Below are 23,616 nucleotides of genomic sequence, written 5' to 3' on the forward strand. Positions count from 1 at the left end.
GAGTTAAGGGTTAGGGTTAGTTAAGGGTTAATGTTAAGGTAAGAGTTAAGGGTTAGGGTTAGTTAAGAGTTAATGTTAAGGTAAGAGTTAAGGGTTAGGGTTAGTTAAGGGTTAATGTTAAGGTAAGAGTTAAGGGTTAGGGTTAGTTAAGAGTTAATGTTAAGGTAAGAGTTAAGGGTTAGGGTTAGTTAAGGGTTAATGTTAAGGTAAGAGTTAAGGGTTAGGGTTAGTTAAGAGTTAATGTTAAGGTAAGAGTTAAGGGTTAGGGTTAGTTAAGGGTTAATGTTAAGGGTTAAGGTAAGGGTTAGTTAAGGGTTAGGGTTAGGTATGGGTTAGGTAAGGTTTATGGTTAGGGTTTAGAGTGGGGAGGTGTCTGACTGTATGGAGAGAGGGAGGGGAGGAGGACCAGCGTGGGGAGGAGAGGAGGACCAGCGTGGGGAGGAGAGGAGGACCAGAGTGGGGAGGAGAGGAGGACCAGCGTGGGGAGGAGAGGAGGACCAGAGTGGGGAGGGGAGGAGGACCAGAGTGGGGAGGAGAGGAGGACCAGCGTGGGGAGGAGAGGAGGACCAGAGTGGGGAGGAGAGGAGGACCAGCGTGGGGAGGAGAGGAGGACCAGAGTGGGGAGGGGAGGAAGACCAGAGTGGGGAGGAGAGGAGGACCAGCGTGGGGAGGAGAGGAGGACCAGCGTGGGGAGGAGAGGAGGAGAGGAGGACCAGCGTGGGGAGGAGAGGAGGACCAGAGTAGGGAGGAGAGGAGAGGAGGAGAGGAGGACCAGAGTGGGGAGGAGAGGAGGAGAGGAGGACCAGCGTGGGGAGGAGAGGAGGACCAGCGTGGGGAGGGAGGGAAGGGAGGAGAGGAGGACCAGAGTGGGGAGGAGAGGAGGAGAGGAGGACCAGCGTGGGGAGGAGAGGAGGACCAGCGTGGGGAGGGAGGGAAGGGAGGAGAGGAGGACCAGAGTGGGGAGGAGAGGAGGACCAGCGTGGGGAGGAGAGGAGGACCAGCGTGGGGAGGAGAGGAGGACCAGTGTGGGGAGGAGAGGAGGACCAGCGTGGGGAGGAGAGGAGGACCAGCGTGGGGAGGAGAGGAGGACCAGCGTGGGGAGGGAGGGGAGGAGAGGAGGACCAGCGTGGGGAGGAGAGGAGGACCAGCGTGGGGAGGAGAGGAGGACCAGCGTGGGGAGGGAGGGAGGGGAGGAGAGGAGGACCAGCGTGGGGAGGAGAGGAGGACCAGCGTGGGGAGGGAGGGAGCGTGGGGAGGAGAGGAGGACCAGCGTGGGGAGGAGAGGAGGACCAGCGTGGGGAGGAGAGGAGGACCAGCGTGGGGAGGAGAGGAGGACCAGCGTGGGGAGGGAGGGAGCGTGGGGAGGAGAGGAGGACCAGCGTGGGGAGGAGAGGAGGACCAGCGTGGGGAGGAGAGGAGGACCAGCGTGGGGAGGAGAGGAGGACCAGCGTGGGGAGGAGAGGAGGACCAGCGTGGGGAGGAGAGGAGGACCAGAGTGGGGAGGGAGGGAAGGGAGGAGAGGAGGACCAGAGTGGGGAGGAGAGGAGGACCAGAGTGGGGAGGGAAGGAAGGAAGGAAGGAGAGGAGGACCAGCGTGGGGAGGAGAGGAGGACCAGAGTGGGGAGGGAGGGAAGGGAGGAGAGGAGGACCAGAGTGGGGAGGAGAGGAGGACCAGAGTGGGGAGGGAAGGAAGGAAGGAAGGAGAGGAGGACCAGCGTGGGGAGGTGTCTGACTGTATGGAGAGAGGGAGGGAGGGAGGGGAGGACCAGCATGGAGAGAAGGGGAGAGAGGGAGGGGGGAGGGATTCCCTGGGACTTCAGTGTCCTTAATAGTCCCAGCTCCAAATCGGACGCTAATCCGTTCCTTGAATGTTCCTACCAAATAAAACACCGGGGTGATGCCAGCTCGCGGCATTAGATCAAGACCTCAAGGATTAGGTGAACCTAAATATATCTCCCTCTGGGTTTCTCTAACAGCTGATAGGATAACGGGTGAGCTCTGAAAGCGGTGACTGTCTCTGTCTCTCTCCCTTTCTCTCTCTCTCTCTCTCTCTGTCTCTCTCTCTCTCTCTCTCTCTCTCTCTGTCTCTCTCTCTCTCCCTATCTCTCTCTCTCTCTCTCTCTCTCTCTCTCTCTCTCTCTCTCTCTCTCTCTCTCTCTCTCTCTCTCTCTCTCTCTCTCTCTCTGTCTCTCTCGTTCTCTCTCTCTCGTTCTCTCTCTCTCTCTCTCTCTTTCTAATCGTGAGAGTGCTCTATAGCCTAAAGATATCCTGCTCCTCGTCTTCTCAGTCTCTGCTTCTGAATGGGTCTGTTATTAATAACGGAGGTGGCCTCCCGTCGCTCAAACTGAGTTTAAGGGACCTGTTTCAAAGCTACTTGTCGGACGGTATGCCCTGCCTCCAGTCCGAACCGCTGCAGGAGCAGATGGCCTCGGATGGAGTGACTCCCGACCCTTCCTCTCCTTCTGACTCTCCCTGCCCGGGCGGAAGGGAACAACCTGTGGTGACCAGCGCCGGTTGGTTTTTCTCGCCGCTGTGGAGCCGTCGGACAAAGACTCATCGGTGGGGGTTTGGGAGTGGAGTGGACAGCAACAGGGTGGAGGATTGGCTGGATGATCACTCATCCAGGTAAGAACGAGATGTAGAAAGTGTGTTTCTTCATCATGGTCTTCGTCAAAATAGTGCTCTATATAGGGCAGTGTTTCTACATCCTGGTCACAATAGTGCTCTATATAGGGCAGTGTTTCTACATCCTGGTCAAAATAGTGCTCTATATAGGACCGTGTTTCTACATCCTGGTCACAATAGTGCTCTATATAGGGCAGTGTTTCTACATCCTGGTCAAAATAGTGCTCTATATAGGACCGTGTTTCTACATCCTGGTCACAATAGTGCTCTATATAGGGCAGTGTTTCTACATCCTGGTCAAAATAGTGCTCTATATAGGGCAGTGTTTCTACATCCTGGTCTTCGTCAAAATAGTGCTCTATATAGGGCAGTGTTTCTACATCCTGGTCTTCGTCAAAATAGTGCTCTATATAGGGCAGTGTTTCTTCATCCTGGTCTTCGTCAAAATAGTGCTCTATATAGGGCAGTGTTTCTACATCCTGGTCAAAATAGTGCTCTATATAGGGCAGTGTTTCTACATCCTGGTCAAAATAGTGCTCTATATAGGGCAGTGTTTCTACATCCTGGTCAAAATAGTGCTCTATATAGGACCGTGTTTCTACATCCTGGTCAAAATAGTGCTCTATATAGGGCAGTGTTTCTACATCCTGGTCAAAATAGTGCTCTATATAGGACCGTGTTTCTACATCCTGGTCACAATAGTGCTCTATATAGGGCAGTGTTTCTACATCCTGGTCAAAATAGTGCTCTATATAGGGCAGTGTTTCTACATCCTGGTCTTCGTCAAAATAGTGCTCTATATAGGGCAGTGTTTCTACATCCTGGTCTTCGTCAAAATAGTGCTCTATATAGGGCAGTGTTTCTTCATCCTGGTCTTCGTCAAAATAGTGCTCTATATAGGGCAGTGTTTCTACATCCTGGTCAAAATAGTGCTCTATATAGGGCAGTGTTTCTACATCCTGGTCAAAATAGTGCTCTATATAGGGCAGTGTTTCTTCATCCTGGTCAAAGTAGTGCTCTATATAGGGCAGTGTTTCCACATCCTGGTCACAATAGTGCACTATATAGGGCAGTGTTTCTACATCCTGGTCAAGATAGTACACTATATAGGGCAGTGTTTCTACATCCTGGTTACAATAGTGCTCTATATAGGGCAGAGTTTCTACATCCTGGTCAAAATAGTGCTCTATATAGGGCAGTGTTTCTACATCCCGGTCACAATAGTGCTCTATATAGGTCAGTGTTTCTACATCCTGGTCACAATAGTGCACTATATAGGGCAGTGTTTCTTCATCCTGGCCAAAATAGTGCTCTATATAGGGCAGTGTTTCTACATCCTGGTCTTCGTCAAAATAGTGCTCTATATAGGGCAGTGTTTCTACATCCTGGTCTTCGTCAAAATAGTGCTCTATATAGGGCAGTGTTTCTACATCCTGGTCTTCGTCAAAATAGTGCTCTATATAGGGCAGTGTTTCTTCATCCTGGTCAAAATAGTGCTCTATATAGGGCAGTGTTTCTACATCCTGGTCAAAATAGTGCTCTATATAGGGCAGTGTTTCTTCATCCTGGTCAAAGTAGTGCTCTATATAGGGCAGTGTTTCCACATCCTGGTCACAATAGTGCACTATATAGGGCAGTGTTTCTACATCCTGGTCAAGATAGTACACTATATAGGGCAGTGTTTCTACATCCTGGTTACAATAGTGCTCTATATAGGGCAGAGTTTCTACATCCTGGTCAAAATAGTGCTCTATATAGGGCAGTGTTTCTACATCCCGGTCACAATAGTGCTCTATATAGGTCAGTGTTTCTACATCCTGGTCACAATAGTGCACTATATAGGGCAGTGTTTCTTCATCCTGGCCAAAATAGTGCACTATATAGGGCAGTGTTTCTACATCCTGGTCAAAATAGTGCTCTATATAGGGCAGTGTTTCTACATCCTGGTCAAAATAGTGCACTATATAGGGCAGTGTTTCTACATCCTGGTCACAATAGTGCACTATATAGGACAGTGTTTCTTCATCCTGGTCAAAATAGTGCTCTATATAGGGCTGTGTTTCTACATCCCGGTCACAATAGTGCTCTATATAGGTCAGTGTTTCTACATCCTGGTCACAATAGTGCACTATATAGGGCAGTGTTTCTTCATCCTGGCCAAAATAGTGCACTATATAGGGCAGTGTTTCTACATCCTGGTCAAAATAGTGCTCTATATAGGGCAGTGTTTCTACATCCTGGTCAAAATAGTGCACTATATAGGGCAGTGTTTCTACATCCTGGTCACAATAGTGCACTATATAGGACAGTGTTTCTTCATCCTGGTCAAAATAGTGCTCTATATAGGGCTGTGTTTCTACATCCTGGTCAAAATAGTGCACTATATAGGGCAGTGTTTCTATATCCTGGTCTAAATAGTGCTCTATATAGGGCAGTGTTTCTACATCCTGGTCACAATAGTGCACTATATAGGACAGTGTTTCTACATCCTGGTCAAAATAGTGCACTATATAGGGCAGTGTTTCTACATCCTGGTCACAATAGTGCTCTATATAGGGCAGTGTTTCTACATCCTGGTCTAAATAGTGCTCTATATAGGGCAGTGTTTCTACATCCTGGTCAAAATAGTGCACTATATAGGGCAGTGTTTCTACATCCTGGTCAAAATAGTGCTCTATATAGGGCAGTGTTTCTACATCCTGGTCAAAATAGTGCACTATATAGGGCAGTGTTTCTTCATCCTGGTCAAAATAGTGCACTATATAGGGCAGTGTTTCTACATCCTGGTCAAAATAGTGCACTATATAGGGCAGTGTTTCTACATCCTGGTCTAAATAGTGCACTATATAGGGCAGTGTTTCTACATCCTGGTCAAAATAGTGCTCTATATAGGGCAGTGTTTCTACATCCCGGTCACAATAGTGCTCTATATAGGGCAGTGTTTCTACATCCTGGTCAAAATAGTGCACTATATAGGGCAGTGTTTCTACATCCTGGTCAAAATAGTGCTCTATATAGGGCAGTGTTTCCACATCCTGGTCAAAATAGTGCACAATATAGGGCAGTGTTTAGTGCACTATATAGGGCAGTGTTTCTACATCCTGGTCAAAATAGTGCACTATATAGGGTACTGTTTCTTCATCCTGGTCAAAATAGTGTACTATATAGGGCAGTGTTTCGTGCACTATTTAGGGCAGTGTTTCTACATCCTGGTCAAAATAGTGCACTATATAGGGCAGTGTTTCTACATCCTGGTCACAATAGTGCACTATATAGGACCGTGTTTCTACATCCTGGTCAAAATAGTGTACTATATAGGGCAGTGTTTCTACATCCTGGTCAAAATAGTGCTCCATATAGGGCAGTGTTTCTACATCCTGGGCAAAATAGTGCTCTATATAGGGCAGTGTTTCTACATCCTGGTCAAAATAGTGCTCTTTATGGGGCAGTGTTTCTTCATCCTGGTCAAAATAGTGCACTATATAGGGCAGTGTTTCTACGTCCTGGTCAAGATAGTGCACTATATAGGGCAGTGTTTCTACATCCTGGTCAAAATAGTGCTCTATATGGGGCAGTGTTTCTACATCCTGGTCAAAATAGTGCACTATATAGGGTACTGTTTCTACATCCTGGTCAAAATAGTGCACTGTATAGTGCAGTGTTTCTACATCCTGGTCAAGATAGTGCACTATATAGGGCAGTGTTTCTACATCCTGGTCAAGATAGTGCACTATATAGGGCAGTGTTTCTATATCCTGGACAAAATTGTGCTCTATATAGGGCAGTGTTTCTACACCCTGGTCAAAATAGTGCACTATATAGGGCAGTGTTTCTACATACTGGTCAAAATAGTGCACTATATAGGGCAGTGTTTCTTCATCCTGGTCAAAATAGTGCTCTATATAGGGCAGTGTTTCTACATCCTGGTCAAAATAGAGCACTATATAGGGTACTGTTTCTTCATCCTGGTCAAAATAGCGCACTATATAGGGCAGTGTTTCGTGCACTATTTAGGGAAGTGTTTCTACATCCTGGTCAAAATAGTGCACTATATAAGGCAGTGTTTCTACATCCTGGTCACAATAGTGCACTATATAGGGCAGTGTTTCCACATCCTGGTCAAAATAGTGCACTATATAGGGTACTGTTTCTTCATCCTGGTCAAAATAGTGCACTATATAGGGCAGTGTTTCGTGCACTATTTAGGGCAGTGTTTCTACATCCTGGTCAAAATAGTGCACTATATAGGGCAGTGTTTCTACATCCTGGTCACAATAGTGCACTATATAGGACCGTGTTTCTACATCCTGGTCAAAATAGTGTACTATATAGGGCAGTGTTTCTATATCCTGGTCAAAATAGTGCTCCATATAGGGCAGTGTTTCTACATCCTGGGCAAAATAGTGCTCTATATAGGGCAGTGTTTCTACATCCTGGTCAAAATAGTGCTCTTTATGGGGCAGTGTTTCTTCATCCTGGTCAAAATAGTGCACTATATAGGGCAGTGTTTCTACGTCCTGGTCAAGATAGTGCACTATATAGGGCAGTGTTTCTACATCCTGGTCAAAATAGTGCTCTATATGGGGCAGTGTTTCTACATCCTGGTCAAAATAGTGCACTATATAGGGTACTGTTTCTACATCCTGGTCAAAATAGTGCACTGTATAGTGCAGTGTTTCTACATCCTGGTCAAGATAGTGCACTATATAGGGCAGTGTTTCTACATCCTGGTCAAGATAGTGCACTATATAGGGCAGTGTTTCTACATCCTGGTCTAAATAGTGCACTATATAGGGCAGTGTTTCTACATCCTTTTCTAAATAGTGCACTATATAGGGCAGTGTTTCTACACCCTGGTCACAATAGTGCTCTATATAGGGCAGTGTTTCTACATCCTGGTCAAAATAGTGCACTATATCGGGCAGTGTTTCTACATCCTGGTCTAAATAGTGTATTGTATAGGGCAGTGTTTCTACATCCTGGTCAAAATAGTGCTCTATATAGGGCAGTGTTTCTATATCCTGGACAAAATTGTGCTCTATATAGGGCAGTGTTTCTACACCCTGGTCAAAATAGTGCTCTATATAGGGCAGTGTTTCTACATACTGGTCAAAATAGTGCACTATATAGGGCAGTGTTTCTACATCCTTGTCAAAATAGTGCTCTATATAGGGCAGTGTTTCTAAATCCTGGTCAAAATAGAGCACTATATAGGGTACTGTTTCTTCATCCTGGTCAAAATAGCGCACTATATAGGGCAGTGTTTCGTGCACTATTTAGGGAAGTGTTTCTACATCCTGGTCAAAATAGTGCACTATATAGGGCAGTGTTTCTACATCCTGGTCACAATAGTGCACTATATAGGGCAGTGTTTCTACATCCTGGGCAAAATAGTGCTCTATATAGGGCAGTGTTTCTACATCCTGGTCAAAATAGTGCTCTATATAGGGCAGTGTTTCTTAATCCCGGTCAAAATAGTGCTCTATATAGGGCAGTGTTTCTACATCCTGGTCAAAATAGCGCTCTATATAGGGCGGTGTTTCTACATCCGGGTCACAATAGTGCTCTATATAGGGCAGTGTTTCTACATCCTGGTCAAAATAGTGCTCTATTTAGGGCAGTGTTTCTACATCCTGGTCAAAATAGTACTCTATATAGGGCAGTGTTTCTACATCCTGGTCAAAATAGTGCTCTATATAGGGCAGTGTTTCTACATCCTGGTCAAAATAGTGGTCTATATAGGGCAGTGTTTCTACATCCTGGTCAAAATAGTGCTCTATATAGGGCAGTGTTTCTACATCCTGGTCAAAATAGTGCACTATATAGGGCAGTGTTTCTACATCCTGGTCAAAATAGTGGTCTATATAGGGCAGTGTTTCTACATCCTGGTCAGAATAGTGCTCTATATAGGGCAGTGTTTCTACATCCTGGTCAAAATAGTGCACTATATAGGGCAGTGTTTCTACATCCTGGTCAAAATAGTGCTCTATATAGGGCAGTGTTTCTACATCCTGGTCTAAATAGTTCTCTATATAGGACAGTGTTTCTACATCCTGGTCAAAATAGTGCACTATATAGGGCAGTGTTTCTACATCCTGGTCTAAATAGTTCTCTATATAGGTTAGTTTTTCTACATCCTGGTCTTTTTGCCCTAGCACTACACACCTGATTCCACCAATGAAAGGTTTGATGATGAGTTGATACGCGGAATCAGCTATGTAGCGCTGGCATTAAGATACACTGTGTGTGTGTGTGTGTGTGTGTGTCAGGGAGATGGTGGGAGGCTGGTTCGTGGAGACGCTACCCTCTCCTCAGACCTCCAGAGGGCCCAGCAGGTCTCCGTCCGGCCCCAGCTCCAGCATGCTCCTCCTGGGCCGCGGCCGGGACTCCTTCCCCCTGTCCAGCCCCTCCCTGTGGATCTCCCCCTCCATCCCCTCCTCCCTGCACCAACCCCCACCTCACCAGACCTCCACCCTCTCCACCCCCCAGTGGGGTGACCCCCTCACACTCGAGAAGGCGGGCAGTTGCTCCCCCCGTACTCCTCGCTCCCCCCACTCACCCGTTTCATCTCGTTCCCTCCGCTGTCCCCACACACCCCGTTCTTCACCCCGCTCTTCACCCCGCTCTTCACCCCGCTCTCCGAGGAGGACTAGATCCTGTGGGCGAGGTGAGCCTTGTGGGCGAGGTGAGCCCTGTGGGCGAGGTGAGCCTTGTGGGCGAGGTGAGCCCTGTGGGCGAGGTGAGGGCTGTGACTGGATGATGAAGCTACTGGCCAGAGGCTCTGGGAGGATAGGCTCTGTGGCGGAGCTCTGCCAGGGGGCCCTGCAACATGCTATAGAGGTGGTGTGGGCAGAGCGCTGCTCGCTGTCTCTGCTCCGACAGGTACTACTGCTGTTAGCTCGTTATGGCTGGGTGACTGATTGATTGATTGGCTGGTTGGTTGATTGGCCGGTTTATTGATTGATTGATTGGCTGGTTGAGTGGCTGGTTGATTGATTGATTGGCTGGTTGATTGGATTGATGATTGGTTGACTGATTGGCTGATTGAGTGGCTGGTTTATTGATTGATTGGCTGGTTAAGTGGCTGGTTTATTGATTGATTGGCTGGTTGATTGGCTGGTTGAGTGGCTTGATGATTGGTTGATTGATTGGCTGGTTGAGTGGCTGGATGATTGGTTGATTGATTGGCTGGTTGAGTGGCTTGATGATTGGTTGATTGATTGGCTGGTTGAGTGGCTGGATGATTGGTTGATTGATTGGCTGGTTGAGTGGCTGGTTTATTGATTGATTTATTGGCTGGTTGAGTGGCTTGATGATTGATTGGTAGATTCATTGATTAGTTGGTTGATTGACATTGATTGATTGAATGATTCTTTCTGTTGTTCCTCCAGGACCAGGATGGATGTAGGGGATTGGTCCAGGTGGTTTCCCTGACGGCGCCCGGCTGCGTGAGGGAAGAGTCTTCCAGCAACCATGCCCACCTGGAGCTGGTGAAGGGCATCCTGGGATATGTAGTTGCCACAGGGATGCCCATGAACATGACAGGAGATGTCTATGAGGTAAACAGTAATGTCTACTTCTCTCTCAATTCAATTCAATGGGCTTTATTTGTCGGTCAGGTATTCTGCCACTGTATACTCTCTGTTTAGGGACAAATAACATTCTAGTTTGCTCTGTTTTTTTGTTAATTCTTTCCAATGTGTGAAGTAATTATCTTTTGGTTTTCTCATGATTTGGTTGGGTCTAATTGTGCTGTTGTCCTGGGGCTCTGTGGGGTCTGTTTGTGTTTGTGAACAGAGCCCCAGGACCAGCTTGCTTAGGGGACTCTTCTCCAGGTTCATCTCTCTGTAGGTGATGGCTTTGTTATGGAAGGTTTGGGAATCACTTCCTTTTAGGTGGTTGTAGAATTTAACAGCTCTTTTCTGGATTTTGATAATTGGCGGGTATCGGCCTAAATCTGCTCTGCATGCATTATTTGGTGTTTTACGTTGTACACAGAATATATTTTTGCTGAATTCTGCATGCAGAGTCTCAATTTTGTGAATTCTTGGTTGGTAAGCGGACCCCAGACCTCACAACCATAAAGGGCAATGGGTTCTATAACTGATTCAAGTATTTTTAGCCAGATCCTAATTGGTATGTCGAGTTTAATGTTCCTTTTGATGACATAGAAGGCCCTTCTTGCCTTGTCTCTCAGATCGTTCACAGCTTTGTGGAAGTTACCTGTGGCGCTGATGTTTAGGCCGAGATACGTATCGTTTTTTGTGTGCTCTAGGGCAACAGTGTCTAGATGGAATTTGTATTTGTGGTCCTGGCAACTGGACCTTTTTTGGAACACCATTATTTTTGTCTGTCTGTCTCCTCTCTCAGTGGTTTACCTCAGGTGGAGGGGGGAGGAGGGGGGAGGAGGGGGGAGAGTCGGGGGTGAGGGGGGGTGGTCGGTTGAGGAGGGGGGAGGAGGGGGGTAAATGTTACTGAGTGGACGATCTACTAAATAAATGTTAAAATAAAAAATGAATACGTTTGTTGTGTCTCTCCTCCAGGACCCCGGGTTCATCACAGACGAGGACCAGACGTCCGGGTTCAAACTCAAGAGTGTCCTGAGTGTCCCTATTAAGAACAGCAGACAGGAGGTGGGCAGCATGGAGACCTACAAAATGGCACCCTATTCCCCTCAGACCATTCTAGACAGAAGTAGTGTACCCTATTCTCCTCAGACCATTCTAGACAGAAGTAGTGTACCCTATTCTCCTCAGACCATTCTAGACAGAAGTAGTGCACCCTATTCTCCTCAGACCATTCTAGACAGAAGTAGTGCACCCTATTCTCCTCATACCATTCTAGACAGAAGTAGTGTACCCTATTCTCCTCATACCCTCAGACCATTCTAGACAGAAGTAGTGTACCCTATTCCCCTCAGACCATTCTAGACAGAAGTAGTGCACCCTATTCTCCTCATACCATTCTAGACAGAAGTAGTGCACCCTATTCCCCTCAGACCATTCTAGACAGAAGTAGTGCACCCTATTCTCCTCAGACCATTCTAGACAGAAGTAGTGTACCCTATTCTCCTCAGACCATTCTAGACAGAAGTAGTGTACCCTATTCTCCTCATACCATTCTAGACAGAAGTAGTATACCCTATTCTCCTCAGACCATTCTAGACAGAAGTAGTGCACCCTATTCCCCTCAGACCATTCTAGACAGAAGTAGTGCACCCTATTCTCCTCAGACCATTCTAGACAGAAGTAGTGCACCCTATTCTCCTCAGACCATTCTAGACAGAAGTAGTGCACCCTATTCTCCTCATACCATTCTAGACAGAAGTAGTGTACCCTATTCCCCTCATACCATTCTAGACAGAAGTAGTGCACCCTATTCTCCTCAGACCATTCTAGACAGAAGTAGTGTACCCTATTCTCCTCAGACCATTCTAGACAGAAGTAGTGTACCCTATTCCCCTCAGACCATTTGGGACGCATCATATCATCAAGGTTCAGGCTAATTCCAATTCTGGAAGTTAACTGACATTCCAAATCTAGTTCAAATTTACCTCATTGTTTATCCATCTCCCTCTTTTCTCTCTCTCTATTCTCCCTAAAAAATGTTTTATCTCTCTCTCTCCCCCTCTCTCCCCCCTCTCTCTCTCTCCCCTCCCCACCTCCTCTCTCTCCTCTCTCCCTCCTCCTCCTCTAGGTTCTAGGAGCAGCTCTGGTACTGAACAAGAGGATCAGTGATGATGTCCAGGGTTCTCTGTTCACAGACCAGGATGAGAAGGTGTCTGTCTGTCTGTCTGTCTGTCTGTCTGTCTGTCTGTCTGTCTGTCTGTCTGTCTGTCTGTCTGTCTGTCTGTCTGTCTGTCTGTCTGTCTTTGTCTGTCTGTCTGTCTGTCTGTCTGTCTGTCTGTCTGTCTGTCTGTCTGTCTGTCTGTCTGTCTGTCTGTCTGTCTGTGAGGTGAGTGGACATTTGAGTGAGTGACTGTTGTCTGTTATTGGCTGTTTAACAATAGTATGAACTGTAGCATAATTGGCTGTTAGTGGGTGAACCTCTAGTATGATTGGCTGTTAGTGGGTGAACTTCTAGTATGATTGGCTGTTAGTGGGTGAACCTCTAGTATGATTGGCTGTTAGTGGGTGAACTTCTAGTATGATTGGCTGTTAGTGGGTGAACCTCTAGTATGATTGGCTGTTAGTGGGTGAACCTCTAGTATGATTGGCTGTTAGTGGGTGAACCTCTAATATGATTGGCTGTTAGTGGGTGAACCTCTAGTATGATTGGCTTGTTGTAGCAAGTGATCCAGTGATTGGCTGTTGATAAGTAACTCTGACCAGTGATTGGCTTTTGTTGAGTGACTCTGACCAGTGATAGGCTGTTGTTGAGTGACTCTGACCAGGGATAGGCTGTTGTTGAGTGACTCTGACCAGTGATTGGCTGTTGTGTGCATCTGCTCTGTGATTGGCTGTTAATGTGTGCATCTGCTCTGTGATTGGCTGTTAATGTGTGCATCTGCTCTGTGATAGGTCCTGGCCTGTCACATGGGTCTGCTCGGGCTGGTCCTGGACAATGTTCAGCTGTTTGAGAGTTCCAGACAGGAAGCCAACCGCTGCCAGGTAGCTAATCAATCAATCAATCAATCAATCAATCAATCAATCAATCAATCAATCAATCAATCATCAATCAATCAATCATCAATCAATCAATCATCAATCAATCAATCATCAACCAATCATCAATCAATCAATCAATCAATCAATCAACTCAATCATCAATCAATCAATCAATCAATCAATCATCAATCAATCATCAATCATCAATCAATCATCAACCAATCATCAATCAATCAATCAATCAATCAATCAATCAATCAATCGACCATCGTGTTATATCTTTTCGTGTGTGTGTGTGTGTGTGTGTGTGTGTGTGTGTGTGTGTGTGTGTGTGTGTGTGTGTGTGTGTGTGTGTGTGTGTGTGTGTGTGTGTGTGTGTGTGTGTGTGTGTGTGTGTGTGTGTGTGTGTGTGTGTGTGTGTGTGTGTGTGTGTGTCTCTCAGGTGTTGTTGACCCTGGCCAGGCTGCTGTCAGAGGAACAGAAGTCGATGGAGAATCTCCTGGGCAAGATGGCCGCCACCATTCTGCCTGTCTCACGGGCTCAGTACTGTACCATTTTCATCGCCAGGGACAGACCCAGGGTAACCACCACCATGATGTCATATCCTGTTCTTTATGATAGACAGTCTCCCTATTACAGTGACAGTTTGAGAGAAATTACTGTTTCTATTCTAAGAGAACTCTGCCGACCCCTAACCCTGTGCCCCTAGCTCCTAACCCCTAGCTCCTAACCCCTAGCTCCTAACCCCTAGCTCCTAACCCCTAGAGCCTAACCCCTAGCTCCTAACCCCTAGCTCCTAACCTCTAGCTCCTAACCCCTAGCTCCTAACCCCTAGCACCTCACCCCTAGCTCCTAACCCCTAGCACCTCACCTCTAGCTCCTAACCCCTAGCTCCTAACCCCTAGCTCCTAACCCCTAGCTCCTAAGCCCTAGCTCCTAACCCCTAGCTCCTAACCCCTAACCCCTAGCTCCTAAAACCTAGCTCCTAACCCCTAGCTCCTAACCCCTAGCTCCTAACCCCTAGCTCCTAAAACCTAGCTCCTAACCCCTAGCTCCTAACCCCTAGCTCCTAACCCCTAGCTCCTAACCCCTAGCACTAACCCCTAGCTCCTAACCCCTAGCTCCTAACCTCTAGCTCCTAACCCCTAGCACCTAACCCCTAGCTCCTAACCCCTAGCACTAACCCCTAGCTCCTAACTCCTAGCTCCTATCCTCTAGCTACTAACCCCTAACCCTGTGACCCTAGCTCCTAACCCCTAGCTCCTAACCTCTAGCTCCTAACTCCTAGCTCGTAACCCGGCAGCGTAGCCTAGTGGTTAGAGCGTTGGACTAGTAACCGAAAGGTCGCAAGTTCAAATCCCCGAGCTGACAAGGTACAAATCTGTCGTTTTGCCCCTGAACAAGGTAGTTAACCTACTGTTCCCCGGTAGGCTGTCATTGAAAATAAGAACTTGTTCTTAACTGACTTGCCTAGTAAAATAAAGGTTAACTCCTAGCTCCTAACCCCTAGCACCTAACCCCTAGATCCTAACCCCTAGCACCTAGCTCCTAAGCCCTAGCCCCTAACCCCCTCTAACCCTATGCCTCCTAACCCCTAACCACTAGCTCCTAATCCCTACCATGTAGGTCTGAAATAATGATTAGATGGGTTTATATAATCAACATAATAACTTGTGGGACATATGGGGTATAGCAGTCTAAGGTTTGATTTAACATAATAACTTGTGGGACATATAGCAGTCTAAGGTTTGATTTAATATAATAACTTGTGGGACATATAGCAGTCTAAGGTTTGATTTAATATAATAACTTGTGGGACATATAGCAGTCTAAGGTTTGATTTAATATAATAACTTGTGGGACATATAGCAGTCTAAGGTTTGATTTAATATAATAACTTGTGGGACATATAGCAGTCTAAGGTTTGATTTAATATAATAACTTGTGGGACATATAGCAGTCTAAGGTTTGATTTAATATAATAACTTGTGGGACATATAGCAGTCTAAGGTTTGATTTAATATAATAACTTGTGGGACATATGGTGTACAGCAGTCTAACATAACCTTCTGGATTATAAAACACAAAACACAAGCTATAACTTTCTGTATTATAAAACACAAGACATAACTTTTATTTCTTCTCAGTTGACTGCAGTATTGTTTCTTCTTAGTCGACTGCAGTATTGTTTCTCCTTAGTTGACTGCAGTATTGTTTCTTCTTAGTTGACTGCAGTATTGTTTCTTCTTCTTAGTTGACTGCAGTATTGTTTCTTCTTATTTGACTGCAGTATTGTTTCTTCTTCTTAGTTGACTGCAGTATTGTTTCTTCTTAGTTGACTGCATTATTGTTTCTTCTTATTTGACTGCAGTATTGTTTCTTCTTATTTGACTGCAGTATTGTTTCTTCTTCTTAGTTGACTGCAGTATTGTTTCTTCTTATTTGACTGCAGTATTGTTTCTTCTTCTTAGTTGACTGCAGTATTGTTTCTTCTTAGTTGACTGCAGTATTGTTTCTTCTTAGTTGACTGCAGTATTGTTTCTTCTTCTTAGTTGACTGCAGTATTGTTTCTTCTCAGTCGACTGCAGTATTGTTTCTTCTTAGTCGACTGCAGTATTGTTTCTTCTTAGTCGACTGCAGTATTGTTTCTTCTTAGTCGACTGCAGTATTGTTTCTTCTTAGTTGACTGCAGTATTGTTTCTTCTTAGTTGACTGCAGTATTGTTTCTCCTTAGTTGACTGCAGTATTGTTTCTTCTTAGTTGACTGCAGTATTGTTTCTTCTCAGTCGACTGCAGTATTGTTTCTTCTTATTTGACTGCAGTATTGTTTCTTCTTAGTTGACTGCAGTATTGTTTCTTCTTAGTTGACTGCAGTATTGTTTCTTCTTAGTTGACTGCAGTATTGTTTCTTCTTCTTAGTTGACTGCAGTATTGTTTCTTCTTCTTAGTTGACTGCAGTATTGTTTCTTCTTCTTAGTTGACTGCAGTATTGTTTCTTCTTCTTAGTTGACTGCAGTATTGTTTCTTCTTCTTAGTTGACTGCAGTATTGTTTCTTCTTAGTTGACTGCAGTATTGTTTCTTCTTAGTTGACTGCAGTATTGTTTCTTCTTAGTTGACTGCAGTATTGTTTCTTCTTATTTGACTCCAGTATTGTTTTAGCTGGGTGGATCTAGCATGATGTCTGCTTTTTACCATTTCTTTAAACGTCGCTTATCAGTCTGGTTTCGGTCGTAAACACTCCCATTGTTTCTGAGCGGACGCTGATTGGACCAGCCGTTTTCTGTCTCATTCCAAACCCCTTTTTATCGGCTGGAGGCCAGACTGATAAGTCGTTCGAAAAGATATTGAACGTAGTGTTTATTCTGGATTTACCAGGCTAGTGTTGTGTTTTCAGGACATTGCTGTGAATCTGGGGGTGGAACCAGTGTAATTATTTTAACATTTTATTATTTTAATTCTTGCATTTTCCCTTAGTGGGTTCTCAGAGTAACTTTCTTCCATTCCCACCCATGTGTGTTGTTACTAATGGTCTATGGAAGTTCTGAACTGTATAAACGTAGAACCTTGTTGACGTGTTCCATTGTTCCGTTGTGTTCTAGAACTCCTTCTCTGGGCTGGTCCATATGGAGGGAGAAGAACAAGGGTCAGAGTTCCAGATCTTTCAAAGGTTCTAAAAAGGGTTTCCCTCTCCTGTCTCTGTTGTGTCATTACATCATTACCTCTCCTGTCTCTGTTTTGTGTCATTACATCATTACCTCTCCTGTCTCTGTTGTGTCATTACATCATTACCTCTCCTGTCTCTGTTTTGTGTCATTACATCATTACCTCTCCTGTCTCTGTTTTGTGTCATTACATCATTTCCTCTCCTGTCTCTGTTGTGTCATTACATCATTACCTCTCCTGTCTCTGTTGTGTCATTACATCATTACCTCTCCTGTCTCTGTTGTGTCATTACATCATTACCTCTCCTGTCTCTGTTTTGTGTCATTACATCATTACCTCTCCTGTCTCTGTTGTGTCATTACATCATTACCTCTCCTGTCTCTGTTGTGTCATTACATCATTACCTCTCCTGTCTCTGTTGTGTCATTACATCATTACCTCTCCTGTCTCTGTTGTGTCATTACATCATTACCTCTCCTGTCTCTGTTGTGTCATTACATCATTTCCTCTCCTGTCTCTGTTGTGTCATTACATCATTACCTCTCCTGTCTCTGTTGTGTCATTACATCATTACCTCTCCTGTCTCTGTTTTGTGTCATTACATCATTACCTCTCCTGTCTCTGTTGTGTCATTACATCATTTCCTCTCCTGTCTCTGTTGTGTCATTACATCATTACCTCTCCTGTCTCTGTTGTGTCATTACATCATTACCTCTCCTGTCATTACATCATTACCTCTCCTGTCACTGTTGTGTCATTACATCATTTCCTCTCCTGTCTCTGTTGTGTCATTACATCAACAGTGTTTTGTTTCAGTTTATAAATACATTATATAGACCACAGTCATGTGTTTAAGAGATAACTGCTGTTATTGTTTTGATGTAGTTGACATGGGACTGTCTTGGTGTACTAAAAACATGCAGATAATCGGAGAAAATACAAATATATTTAAATTGGGACAAAGGTTGCAAAATACCAGTAACGACCCCAAATTTCCAGGTTTTCCCCCCAAAAAATCCTGGTTGGAGGATTCCTGAATTTGCTCCTTATTCCTTCCTGATTCCAGGAATCTTCCAACCGAGTCTTCTGGATAACTTGGGAATTTGGGGAAAGTTACCTGAATTTCTCAACCGTATTTGTGACTGGTGGCTTTGCACTGATCAGCAGTGGATCATTTTTCTGTTTTTGATGGTTAATGTAAATAATGTATATTTCTGTGTTTCCATAGAGACTGTAGCGTCACTATATTTCTGTGTTTCCATAGAGACTGTAGCGTCACTATATTTCTGTGTTTCCATAGAGACTGTTGCATCACTATATCTCTGTGTTTCCATAGAGACTGTAGCATCACTATATTTCTGTGTTTCCATAGAGACTGTAGCGTCACTATATTTCTGTGTTTCCATAGAGACTGTTGCATCACTATATTTCTGTGTTTCCATAGAGACTGTAGCATCACTATATTTCTGTGTTTCCATAGAGACTGTTGCATCACTATATCTCTGTGTTTCCATAGAGACTGTAGCATCACTATATTTCTGTGTTTCCATAGAGACTGTAGCGTCACTATATTTCTGTGTTTCCATAGAGACTGGAGCATCCCTATATTTCTGTGTTTCCATAGAGACTGTTGCATCACTATATTTCTGTGTTTCCATAGAGACTGTAGCATCACTATATTTCTGTGTTTCCATAGAGACTGTAGCATCACTATATCTCTGTGTTTCCATAGGGACTGTAGCGTCACTATATTTCTGTGTTTCCATAGAGACTGTAGCATCACTATATTTCTGTGTTTCCATAGAGACTGTTGCATCCCTATATTTCTGTGTTTCCATAGAGACTGTTGCATCACTATATTTCTGTGTTTCCATAGAGACTGTAGCATCACTATATTTCTGTGTTTCCATAGAGACTGTAGCATCACTATATTTCTGTGTTTCCATAGAGACTGTAGCATCACTATATCTCTGTGTTTCCATAGAGACTGTAGCATCACTATATTTCTGTGTTTCCATAGAGACTGTAGCATCACTATATTTCTGTGTTTCCATAGAGACTGTAGCATCACTATATCTCTGTGTTTCCATAGAGACTGTAGCATCACTATATTTCTGTGTTTCCATAGAGACTGTAGCATCACTATATCTCTGTGTTTCCATAGAGACTGTAGCATCCCTATATTTCTGTGTTTCCATAGAGACTGTAGCGTCACTATATTTCTGTGTTTCCATAGAGACTGTAGCATCACTATATTTCTGTGTTTCCATAGAGACTGTAGCATCACTATATTTCTGTGTTTCCATAGAGACTGTAGCATCACTATATTTCTGTGTTTCCGTAGAGACTGTTGCATCCCTATATTTCTGTGTTTCCATAGAGACTGTAGCATCACTATATCTCTGTGTTTCCATAGAGACTGTAGCATCACTATATTTCTGTGTTTCCATAGGGACTGTTGCATCACTATATCTCTGTGTTTCCATAGGGACTGTAGCATCACTATATTTCTGTGTTTCCATAGAGACTGTAGCATCACTATATCTCTGTGTTTCCATAGAGACTGTAGCATCCCTATATTTCTGTGTTTCCATAGAGACTGTAGCATCACTATATCTCTGTGTTTCCATAGAGACTGTAGCATCACTATATTTCTGTGTTTCCATAGAGACTGTAGCATCACTATATTTCTGCGTTTCCATAGAGACTGTAGCATCACTATATTTCTGTGTTTCCATAGAGACTGTAGCATCACTATATTTCTGTGTTTCCATAGAGACTGTAGCATCACTATATTTCTGTGTTTCCATAGGGACTGTAGCATCACTATATTTCTGTGTTTCCATAGGGACTGTAGCATCACTATATCTCTGTGTTTCCATAGAGACTGTAGCATCCCTATATTTCTGTGTTTCCATAGAGACTGTAGCATCACTATATCTCTGTGTTTCCATAGAGACTGTAGCATCACTATATTTCTGTGTTTCCATAGGGACTGTAACATCACTATATTTCTGTGTTTCCATAGAGACTGTACCCTCTCGGACATAGACCTGACCCACGCCCTGCGGGTGCTGGTCTCCATGGAGACACTGAACGTGTCCGGCGCCGATCAGGACCCCCCCGCGGGTAGTCTGGTCTGCTGCCCGATCAGAAACGGGAAGACAGGAAGAATCATCGGTGCGTCTCTCTTTCTCCGTCCCACATGTATCTCTCCTAGTTTATAGTCTGTTTCTGCAGAACTGTCTTTACAGGCCGATGTCCATATATAACTCTCTTTATCTAACTATGTTTACATAACTTTAACCTTACTATAGAATCCCATTGACAACAACCGCATGAATTCTGTAACTACACCTCATACAGCAGTAAAGAGTCAGGTGTCTCTTCTTCTGTGGTTGTTAGTCGTAGGGAGTCTTCTTCTGTGGTTGTTAGTCGTAGGGAGTCTTCTTCTGTGGTTGTTAGAGACATGCTGTTAGTCATAGGGAGTCTTCTTCTTCTGTGGTTGTTAGTCGTAGGGAGTCTTCTTCTGTGGTTGTTAGTCGTAGGGAGTCTTCTTCTTCTGTGGTTGTTAGAGACATGCTGTTAGTCGTAGGGAGTCTTCTTCTTCTGTGGTTGTTAGTCGTAGGGAGTCTTCTTCTTCTGTGGTTGTTAGTCATAGGGAGTCTTCTTCTTCTGTGGTTGTTAGTCGTTGGGAGTCTTCTTCTTCTGTGGTTGTTAGAGACATGCTGTTAGTCGTACGGAGTCTTCTTCTTCTGTGGTTGCTAGAGGCACGCTGTTAGTCGTTGTTGATAGTCAAGGCAGAGATTTTGATATCAGTACGTCTTAAACCAGCGTATTACTGGCTCTTCAGTCTTTATTTACTGATCTATTCACTGACTAGAAAGTCTTGTATTCACTGACTAGGAAATGTTGTATTCACTGACTAGGAAGTGTTGTATTTACTGACTAGGAAGTGTTGTATTCACTGACTAGGAAGTGTTGTATTCACTGACTAGGAAGTGTTGTATTCACTGACTAGGAAGTGTTGTATTTACTGACTAGGAAGTGTTGTATTCACTGACTAGGAAGTGTTGTATTTACTGACTAGGAAGTCTTGTATTCACTGACTAGGAAGTGTTGTATTCACTGACTAGGAAGTGTTGTATTTACTGACTAGGTAGTGTTGTATTCACTGACTAGGAAGTGTTGTATTTACTGACTAGGAAGTGTTGTATTCACTGACTAGGAAGTGTTGTATTTACTGACTAGGGAGTGTTGTATTCACTGACTAGGAAGTGTTGTATTTACTGACTAGGAAGTGTTGTATTTACTGACTAGGAAGTGTTGTATTTACTGAGCCAGCAGCATACCACCCTGCATACCACTGCTGGCTTGCTTCTGAAGCTAAGCAGGGTTGGTCCTGGTCAGTCCCTGGATGGGAGACCAGGTGCTGCTGGAAGTGATGTTGGAGGGCCAGTAGGAGGCACTCTTTCCTCTGGTCTAAACAAAGATCCCAATGCCCCAGGGCAGTGATTGGGGACACTGCTCTGTGTAGGGTGCCGTCTTTCGGATGGGACGTTAAACGGGTGTCCTGACTCTCTGAGGTCATTAAAGATCCCATGGCACTTATCGTAAGAGTAGGGGTGTTAACCCCGGTGTCCTGGCTAAATTCCCAATCTGGCCCTCAACCATCACGGTCACCTAATAATCCCCAGTTTATAATTGGCTCATTCATCCCCCTCCTCTCCCCTGTAACTATTCCCCAGGTCGTTGCTGCAAATGAGAACGTGTTCTCAGTCAACTTACCTGGTAAAATAACGGTAAAATAAACTGACTAGGAAGTGTTGTATTTACTGAATAGGATGTATTGTATTTACTAGGACTATAGAGAGTCTTGGCTGTAGGAAGTATTGTATTTACTGAAGAGTCTTGTATTTACTGGGAAGTGTTGGTTGTAGATAATCTTGGTTGTAGATAATCTTGGCTGTAGAGTATTGTTTCTGATCATTATTTCAGCTCTACATGGTAGCGGCTAGGAGTTAGTTGTTAGGGGTTACGATCTAGTGGTTAGGGGCTAGGAGCTAGTGGTTAGTGTTGCTTTTACTATAGAGTCTTCTATTTACTAGGAAGTATATAGATAATCTTGTATTTACTAGTAAGTCTGTAGAGAATCTTGTATTTACTAGGAAGTCTGTAGAGAATCTTGACTGTAGAGAATCTTGTATTTACTAGGAAGTCTGTAGAGAATCTTGTATTTACTAGGAAGTCTGTAGAGAATCTTGTATTTACTAGGAAGTCTGTAGAGAATCTTGACTGTATATAATATTGTATTTACTAGGAAGTCTGTAGAGAATCTTGGCTGTAGAGAATCTCGAATTTACTAAGAAGTCTGTAGAGAATCTTGTATTTACTAGGAAGTCTGTAGAGAATCTTAACTGTAGATAATCTTGTATTTACTAGGAAGTCTGTAGAGAATCTTGGCTGTAGAGAACTTTGTATTTACTAGGAAGTCAGTAGATAATCTTGGCTGCAGAGAATCTTGTATTTACTAGGAAGTCTGTAGAGAATCTTGACTGTAGAGAATCTTGTATTTACTAGTAAGTCTGTAGAGAATCTTGTATTTACTAGGAAGTCTGTAGAGAATCTTGACTGTAGAGAATCTTGTATTTACTAGGAAGTCTGGAGAGAATCTTGTATTTATTAGGAAGTCTTCTATTAGCAGACTGAGTATTAGCAGCATTAGACATAGTCTTAACCATCACTGATCTCCACACCACAGACAGTCTTAACCATCACTGATCTCCACACCACAGACAGTCTTAACCATCACTGATCTCCACACCACAGACAGTCTTAACCATCACTGATCTCCACACCACAGACAGTCTTAACCATCACTGATCTCCACACCACAGACAGTCTTAACCATCACTGATCTCCACACCACAGACAGTCTTAACCATCACTAATCTCCACACCACAGACAGTCTTAACCATCACTGATCTCCACACCACAGACAGTCTTAACCATCACTGATCTCCACACCACAGACAGTCTTAACCATCACTGATCTCCACACCACAGATAGACAGAGTCTTAACCATCACTGATCTCCACACCACAGATAGACAGAGTCTTAACCATCACTGATCTCCACACCACAGATAGACAGAGTCTTAACCATCACTAATCTCCACACCACAGACAGTCTTAACCATCACTGATCTCCACACCACAGACAGTCTTAACCATCACTGATCTCCACACCACAGACAGTCTTAACCATCACTAATCTCCACACCACAGACAGTCTTAACCATCACTGATCTCCACACCACAGACAGTCTTAACCATCACTGATCTCCACACCACAGACAGTCTTAACCATCACTGATCTCCACACCACAGATAGACAGAGTCCTGACCATCACTGATCTCCACACCACAGACAGTCTTAACCATCACTGATCTCCACACCACAGACAGTCTTAACCATCACTGATCTCCACACCACAGACAGTCTTAACCATCACTAATCTCCACACCACAGACAGTCTTAACCATCACTGATCTCCACACCACAGATAGACAGAGTCTTAACCATCACTGATCTCCACACCACAGACAGTCTTAACCATCACTAATCTCCACACCACAGACAGTCTTAACCATCACTGATCTCCACACCACAGACAGTCTTAACCATCACTAATCTCCACACCACAGACAGTCTTAAC

The 23,616-nt window shown here is 44.4% G+C and overlaps 1 protein-coding gene across 1 annotated transcript in view; it reads left to right on the forward strand.

Annotated features, from left to right (window-relative positions):
- Positions 1–2,292: 2,292 nt before the first annotated feature.
- The window catches only part of LOC139579627 (cGMP-specific 3',5'-cyclic phosphodiesterase-like), a 52,661-nt gene continuing 31,337 nt past the window's right edge, over positions 2,293–23,616 (forward strand). Inside the window, exons 1-10 of the mRNA XM_071408439.1 lie at positions 2,293–2,625; positions 8,895–9,292; positions 9,347–9,507; positions 10,017–10,184; positions 11,169–11,258; positions 12,322–12,402; positions 13,146–13,235; positions 13,675–13,812; positions 16,833–16,900; positions 19,925–20,076. Coding sequence (XP_071264540.1) covers positions 2,387–2,625; positions 8,895–9,292; positions 9,347–9,507; positions 10,017–10,184; positions 11,169–11,258; positions 12,322–12,402; positions 13,146–13,235; positions 13,675–13,812; positions 16,833–16,900; positions 19,925–20,076 — 1,585 coding nt within the window. The 5' untranslated portion in view covers positions 2,293–2,386. The remainder of the gene's footprint in view (positions 2,626–8,894; positions 9,293–9,346; positions 9,508–10,016; positions 10,185–11,168; positions 11,259–12,321; positions 12,403–13,145; positions 13,236–13,674; positions 13,813–16,832; positions 16,901–19,924; positions 20,077–23,616) is intronic.

Source organism: Salvelinus alpinus, chromosome 6 (assembly GCF_045679555.1).
Source record: "Salvelinus alpinus chromosome 6, SLU_Salpinus.1, whole genome shotgun sequence".
Lineage (NCBI taxonomy): Eukaryota > Metazoa > Chordata > Actinopteri > Salmoniformes > Salmonidae > Salvelinus > Salvelinus alpinus.